The sequence below is a fragment of the Apteryx rowi genome, unplaced genomic scaffold (genome assembly GCF_003343035.1).
Source record: "Apteryx rowi isolate R43461 unplaced genomic scaffold, aptRow1 scaffold_1177, whole genome shotgun sequence".
Taxonomy (NCBI): Eukaryota; Metazoa; Chordata; class Aves; order Apterygiformes; family Apterygidae; genus Apteryx; species Apteryx rowi.
In genome coordinates, this window is record NW_020447394.1 from 18,160 (window position 1) to 25,509 (window position 7,350).

General features: G+C 72.7%; 2 protein-coding genes across 2 annotated transcripts; one reads left to right on the forward strand and one right to left on the reverse strand.

The window, feature by feature from the left end:
• Positions 1 to 125: 125 nt before the first annotated feature.
• On the forward strand, positions 126 to 5,422 carry STAT2 (signal transducer and activator of transcription 2). Its single transcript, XM_026083140.1, is given in 20 exon segments — positions 126 to 454; positions 532 to 682; positions 759 to 857; positions 938 to 1,030; positions 1,115 to 1,193; positions 1,313 to 1,398; positions 1,479 to 1,627; positions 1,699 to 1,857; positions 1,895 to 2,108; positions 2,209 to 2,256; positions 2,258 to 2,374; positions 2,445 to 2,543; positions 3,132 to 3,267; positions 3,370 to 3,419; positions 3,501 to 3,589; positions 3,657 to 3,793; positions 3,886 to 4,074; positions 4,155 to 4,212; positions 4,322 to 5,172; positions 5,252 to 5,422. Coding segments are annotated over 20 exon segments (3,069 nt in total). The 5' UTR covers positions 126 to 323; the 3' UTR covers positions 5,386 to 5,422.
• A 175-nt stretch (positions 5,423 to 5,597) lies between these two features.
• Positions 5,598 to 7,067, reverse strand: IL23A (interleukin 23 subunit alpha). The gene is made up of 4 exons (XM_026082985.1): positions 6,912 to 7,067; positions 6,338 to 6,439; positions 5,879 to 6,004; positions 5,598 to 5,744 (listed from the first exon to the last, which is right to left on the reverse strand). Exons 1-4 carry the CDS (start codon positions 7,065 to 7,067, stop codon positions 5,598 to 5,600), a joined length of 531 nt encoding a protein of 176 aa, XP_025938770.1.
• Positions 7,068 to 7,350: the final 283 nt, after the last annotated feature.

The window sequence follows — 7,350 nt, forward strand, 5'->3', positions numbered from 1 at the left end:
GCCCCCGGGGGGGTGCAGGGAGGCCCTGCGGGGGGGGCTTTGGAGACCCTTGGGGGTGCCCCTGGGGGGTGCAGGGAGCCCCGTTTAGGGGGTGCAGGGTGGCCTTTGGGGGGGGGGGTGCCCTGGGGCGCTCCCCTTGCTCCAGGGTGGGCTGGGCCCCCCCGAGGGTGCCCGTCCTGAGCCCTGTCCCAGCCCAACACTCTCCATCGCTCCGGCTTCCCCCCGGGCCAGGACGGGGGCTGCCGGCACCTGCACCGCCCCCCGGGCCCGGGGCATGGCCCGCGGCTGAGCCCACTCGCGGAGCCGCCTCGCCCGGCCCCAGCATGGCCCAGTGGCAGGAGCTGCAGAGCCTGGCCAACGCCTCCCTGGAGCAAGTCCACCAGCTCTACAGCGGCTCGGCGCTGCCCATGGAGGTGCGCCAGTGCCTGGCGGCCTGGATCGAGGACCAGAACTGGTAACGGGGGGGCCGGGATCCCCGGGGAGCGGGGGGGGGCCGTGCCGGTCCCCGCTGACCCTGCACGGCGCCGGCAGGCACCAGGCGGCCGAGCCGCTCTCCTCCCACGCCCGGATGCTCTTCCACTCCTTGTTGGCGCTGCTGGACGACCGGATGGGCAGCCCGGGGCTGGGCAATGAGGACTTCATGCTCAAGCACAATCTGCGCAAGGCCAGGCGCGACCTCCAAGTAGGCGGCGGGACTGGGCCGGGGGGTGCCAGGGGGGGGCCGCGCGCCCCGCTGACCCCCCCAGCCTCGCCCGCAGGCCACCTTCGAGGAGGATCCAGAGAAATTCGCCAACGTGGTGGCCAACCTGCTGCAGGAGGAGCAGCAGATCCTGCGCCTGGCGTACGCGGGGCAGCAGGTAGGAGGGGGGCCGGCGGCCGCCCCGGGCGCCCCCCCCCGCAGGGCCAGCCAGAGCCCAAGGGCCCTGTGTCTCCGCAGGGGGGGGCGGCCCCGGCGCCCAGCGCACCCCCGCAGAGTGACCGGCAGCAGGAGATCCAGCGCCGGCTGGCCGACTTCCAGGCAGCCCTGCAGGTAACGGCCCCTGCCGGAACGGCACGGCACGGTGCGGCACGGCGTGGCACGACRTGGCCCCCTCACCTCCCGCTCTGCCCCCAGGACGCCGAACGCGCCTTCCGCCACCTGGAAGATGCACAGGACATGTTTGACTTCTGCTACAAGGTGCACTATCTCCCGGGTAAGGCCCGTTCGGGGTGCCCAAATCCTTCCTGCGACCCCCCCCAGGCTGGTCCTGCCCTGGCACATTTCTGGGGAGGGCCGGGGTGCTGAGACCCCCCCTCACCCCAATCCCCGCAGGCGAGAACAGGACCAGCGATCCCGAATACACCAAGCAGGTCCAAGGCCTCCAGGCCAAGTTGCAGAAGCTGGACCAGAGCCGGAGGGTGAGCGGGRCGCCGGGCTGGGCGGGGGGGCCGGGCCTGCCCTGCGCCCCCTGCTCAGGCTCGCCTCCCCCCCCCCCCAGGACGTGCTGGCTCAGATGCAGCAGCTGCTGGGGCGCAGCGAGACCCTGCGGGATTTCCTGCAGCAGGAGCTGGGGGCCTGGCGGGAGCGGCAGCAGAGCGCCTGCCTGGGGGCCCCCGCCGACACCAGCCTGCTCCAGCTGGAGACCTGGTAGGGCCGGGCCGGGCYGGGGCCGGGGGCGCCGCGGAGGGCCCCCGCTGACCCCGCCGCGGCGCCCGCAGGTTCACGACGCTGGGCAAGGGGCTCTTCCAGCTGCTGCAGCTGGTGCGGGCGCTGGGGGACCTGCGGCACAAGGTGACCTACGAGAGGGACCCGCTGCAGGTGGAGCCGCCCCTCCTGGAGAAGCGGCTGCAGGAGCTGCTCACCTACCTGCTCCAGAGGTGGGGACGAAACCCAGGTGGGGGGGCGCGCAGGGGTCTGGGGCGGCCCTGACCCCCCCCCCCTCGCCCCCCCCGGCCCCCTGGGGGGGGGGGTCCTGGCCCCAGGGGGGGTCCCGGCCGCGGCGGCCCCCACCCTTGGCCTCTCTCTGCCCCGCAGTTTCCGCAAGTTCAACATCCTGACGTCGAACAGCAAAACCCTCGTGGCGGGCGACAGCCCCCAGGACGGGCTGGTCTGCGACTTCCAGCACCTGGTACGGGCCCCCCCCCCCGGACGCCTGGGCCCTCTGCGGGCAGGGGGCGCGGGGCTGAGCCCCCTCCCCAGGCCCGCGCTGACTCTCTCACGCCCCGCAGACGCTGAAGGAGCAGAAAGTCGGTGGGTCAGGCAAGGGCGCCCCGGGCCGCGGCCGGCGGCTCAGGGCGCCCGTCCCCGCAGGGTCCCCTGGCCGTGACGGAGGAGCTGCATCTCATCACCTTCACGCTGGCCTACGCCTACCACGGGCTGGAGCTGGAGCTGGAGGTGAGGGCCGGGGGGGCCGCGGGCCGGGGATCGTGGGGGGGCCCGGCCTGACGCCCCCTTCCTCCCGCAGACCTCCACGCTGCCCGTCATCATCATCTCCAACAACAACCAGCTCTCCAGCGCCTGGGCCTCCATCCTCTGGTTCAACATGCTCAGCGCCGACCCCAAGGCCAGTGACACACCAGCCTGCCCCCACGCTGTCCCCTTCCCCCCGGGCCTGGCCTGTCCCCTTCCCGTTGCCCCCTCCTGTTCCACCTCACCCTGGTCCTGGTGTCCCGAACCTGCATCCCTGGTCCATGCCCTGTCTCTGTCCTCGTGTCTGTCCCTGGTCAGTCTGCTGTGCCCTGGCCCTGGTCCCAGTCCCCTGTCCCTGTCCCTGGTCAGTGTCTCCCATGCCCTGTGCTCCCAGTCCCCGATCCATGCTCCTGCCCTGCCCCTGGCCCTGGTCCTGGTTCCCACCCTCTGCCCTCTCCCTGGTCCCAGTCCCTGGTCCCCATCCCCAGGCTGTGGTCCTGCCCCAACCCTGTGCCTCATCCCTGGTCCTTGCTCCATCCCTTGTCCCTGTCCCCAGTGTGTGTCCCTGTCCCTAGTCCCTGCTGGGTGCCCCATCCCTGGTCCCCGTCCCCAGGCCGTGGTCCTGCTCCATCCCTGTGCCTCATCCCTGGTCCCCCTACCATCCCTGGTCCCCATCCCTGCCCCGTACCCTGGCCCCGGCGCCTGCCCCGTGCTGGCCCCATGCTCACCCCATCTCCCGCAGAACCAGCAATTCTTCGTGACGCCCCCGCCGGCGCCCTGGCCCCAGCTGGCCGAGGTGCTGAGCTGGCAGTTCRAGAGCGTGGCCGAGCGGGGCCTCGACAAGGAGCACCTCCACATGCTGGCCGAGAAGCTCTTCGGTAAGGCCGGGGCGCGGAGCCCATCCCCGGGGCCTCCGAGCTCGCCCTGCCGAGGGCCCGGGGGGGCCRAGCTGCCCGGCTCACCCCGCTCTCGTCCCCAAGGCTCAAAACCGTCCCCGGAGAGCACCCTGGCCTGGCCCAAGTTCTCCAAGGTGAGCGGTGCCCGGCGGCGCTGGCGCCCGCCCTGCGTGGCCCCAGCCCCGCGGCTCCCGCCCACTCGCCCTCTCCCGCAGGACAACGCCTCCGGCTTCTCCTTCTGGGCCTGGCTGGACGGGATCCTGGGGCTGCTCCAGGATCACCTCAAGCAGCTCTGGAAGGACGGGTAGGACTGGGGCTGGGGGTGTCCAGAGGGGCCTGGGGCCGGGGGGTGACGGTGCCTCCCCCTCCAGGCTCATCCTGGGCTTCGTGAGCCGGAAGCAAGAGAAGAAGCTGCTGAAGGGGAAGCGGACGGGGACATTTCTGATCCGCTTTAGCGAGAGCATCCTCGGGGGGGTCACCTGCACCTGGGTGGAGCATCCCGAGAGCGGTGAGCACCCACCCTGCCCCGGGGTGCCAGCCCCTCATCACGGCCTCGGGCCTGCCCCGGCCGCTCAGCCTGGCCCCATGGCATCCCCGCAGGACCCCCCGCTTTCCGGGCTGTGGTTCCCTACACCGCATCTGAGCTGGCTTCCCTGGCGCTGCCCGACATCATCCACGACTACCAGCTGCTGGCGGAGGAGAACATCCCCGAGAACCCGCTCCAGTTCCTGTACCCGGACAGGGACCGCGACGAGGCCTTCGGGCGCTACTACAGCCAGCGGCAGGCAGGTACAGCAGCGCACGGCACGGCCACGCCGCGGGGCCGGCGGCTGCCCGGGMCCCCTCCGGACTCTCCCATCTGCCCCCAGGGAGCCTGAGGGAGAAGAAGGAATACCTGAACCAGCGCCTCATCCGCGTGTCCTCCAGGTGAGGCAGCYGGGCGCCTCCGTCCATCCCTCCGCGGGAACCCCGCTCACCGCGCCGCCTCGTGTCTCCGGGCCCTGGACCCTAACCCGGCCCCCGTCTCTCCCCTCAGGCAGGCGAATGAGTCGTGGCAGGCGGAAGAGGAGCTGGTGGCTGCCACGCAGGACCTGGAGACACTGCAGCTGCAGCCCAGGGACCCAGGGCCGCTGCAGACGATGCCCAGGGGTCCGGGGCCACTGCAGACGATGCCCGGCGGTCTGGGGGCCAGAGACCCGGAGCCGCTGGCGCTGCAGGTGGGATTGGGGGTCCCGGAGCTGCTGCAGCCAGGGCCCGGGGCCGTGGAGCCACAGCTGGTGCTGCAGCTGGTCCCTGAGGGCCAGGGGACGCTGCAGGTGGGCCCTGGGGGATTGGGGATGCTGCAGGTGATGCCTGGGGGCCTGGAGATGCTGCAGCCGGTGCCAGGGGTCCAAGGGATGCAGCAACTGGGACCTGGGGACCAAGTGACACTGCAGCCGGAGCCCAGGGCCGTGGAGCCACAGCTGGTGCTGCAGCTGGTCCCCGAGGGCCAGGGGACGCTGCAGGTGATGCCTGGGGGCCTGGAGATGCTGCAGCCAGTGCCGGGGGTCCAGGGGATGCAGCAAGTGGGACCACGGGGCCAAGGGACGCTGCAGCCAGGGTCCGGGACCCTGGAGCCTCCGCTGGCCTTGCAGCTGGTCCCTGAGGACCAGGGGACGTTGCAGGTGAAACACGGAGGCTTCGAGCTGCTGGAGCCGGTGCTGGGGGACCTGGAGACTCTGGAAACGGTGCCGGAGGACCTGGACATGCAGGAGTTCCTGCAGTCGCTGGTGGAGGGGCTGGATTCCGGCTCGGGGGCGCTGGAGACACTGGAGGCAGCGGAGCTGATGCCTGGCATGCTGGAGGCCGGGGTCGGCGGGCAGGAGAGGCTCAGCCCCAGGCCGGCCCGTGAGTGTCAGCAGCCCTGGGGGGGGCTGGGGGGGCCGCGGCCGGGCCCTGCTCAGCCCTGACCCGCCGCGTCCCGCAGGCAGCACCGCGCTTCTGGACCACCACGACCCGTTCCTGCCCCAGGCCGACGACGGGGCCCTGCCTGCCGCGAGCTCCTTCTTCACTGAGGCCGACTTCCCCCCACTCCACATCGACCTCGATGACTTCCAGTAACCCCCCCCCCAGTGTAAATAAACCTTTTCTGCTCTAATTGCCCCCAGCGTTTTGTCCCCCCCCATCCCACAGCACAGACGTCCCCATCTCCGTGTCCAGACCTTTATTAGAAATCCATAAATACGTGAGATAAATAGGGAGCGTGGCACATAAATAGCCCCTCGGGGCGGAGGGGGAATAAATAGACGGCGGAGGGGGGCCCGCGGCCGGCCTCAGCGGGTGCTGGCGCTGTGGGTGAAGACGCGGCTCATGACGGCGGTGAAGGACTGGAGCCGCTCGAGCGCTTGGTGCTGCAGCAGCGGCTGGGCCCAGACGGCACTGGGGGTCGGGGGGCGCCGGGGGGGGCGGCCGTGCTCCTGCTGCGGGTGAGAGCGGGTCAGGGGGCCCGAGGCCACGGATGATGGGCACCGTGCTCCCGGCTGCTGTGGGGAAGAGGCGCCCCGCCGGATGGCACAGCCCCCCCTCTCCCAGGCCCCCCTGGCTCCCCCCTCACCTGGATGAGGCCCAGCAGCTTGTCCAGGGTGGTCTCCAGCAGGGGCAGGCGGTGGGCGTTGAAGATGTCTGAGTCCAGCAGGTCCCGGTAGTGCTGCAGCCCTTGCAGGATCCGCCGCAGGCACCGCTGGAGGGGAGCAGGGCGTGAGACCGGGCTGGTGGCGGGCGACCCTGAGCACCCTGGGACCCCCCGGCACCTCCCGGCACCCCGGGAGCATGGGGAMCCCCCTGAGCACCCTGGGAGCACGGGGGCCCCCGGGAGCATCCCAGGAGTACGGGGACCCCCCCATGCACATCCTCCCTGCGCACCCCATCCCGTTACCCTCCGAGTCCCCCGGGCACATCCCCCTGCTTAGCCCCCCCGGAGCTCAGGCACCTCCCGGCACATCACCCCAGGGACCCCCCCCAGGGCCCACCAGTCACGTCCGTCTCCCCCAGACACCTCCGGGCCCCCCAGTACCGTGTTGTTGGTGTCCAGCGTGGAGGGGTCGCAGGCGTCACTGCAGCGGATCCGGGGGGGCCAGTCCTCCTCGGGGGCCTCCTCGTCCAGCCGCATCTCCTCCTGGCGGTGGGGCTTGGTGGGGGGCTGCCGGCGCCTGGACCCCCGGCACCCCCGGAATCCCCGGCACCCCCTGACCCCCAGCATCCCTGATCCCTCGGCCACCCAGCACCCCTGGATCCCCCAGCACCCCTGGATCCCCCAGCATCCCCGGGTCCCCCAGGCACCCCTGGACTCTGGGATCCCCCGAGTCCCCCGGCACCCCCGAGACCCTCCCGGCACCCCCGGATCCCGGACCCAGCGGTGCCCCCCAAGCTCCCAGCGCCCCCGGTCTCCCGGATCTCCCCGGCACCCCCGGATCCTGGATCCAGCGGTGCCCCCCAGCGCCCCCGGTCCCCCTCGGTCTCCCGGATCTCCCCGGCACCCCCCGAGCCTCCGGCCCCCGACACCCTCACCCCCCCGGCCTCCCTCCCTCGCCCCCTCCCTGCCCGCCGCCGCTGAGCCCCGGCGCGCTCATCGCCGCCGCCGCACTCACCAGGACGCGGTGCGGCGCCTCGCGGTCCCCCAGGAGCCGCGACAGCTCCCGGGAGAGGCTCCTGCAGGCGGCCCAGTCGGTGCGGGGCAGCCGCGGGGCCGGCACCGGCGCCGGGAGCAGCAGCGCCAGGAGGCAGAGGCAGAGGCGCGGGGCCATGGCGAGCGGTGCCGCCACCGGCGCCGCCACCGGGCTCTTATGGGCCGGCGGCAGGTGGGGAATCCCCGGGGCAGGTGGCACCCGCCCCCCCGTTACTGCGAAATCGCCGCCTCCCCCGAAAGCAGAACCGATACCGGGCCGGGGTCCCCGGGCTGCGCCCCGCCGAGCCCGGCCCTGGCCCCGGCCCCGCGCCGGGAGAGGCAGGAAAACCCGGGGCAGTTCCTGGTAGCTCCGCGCCCGCCGGCGGCACCGCCACCGGCAGGGATCCCGGCGGACCCGGGGC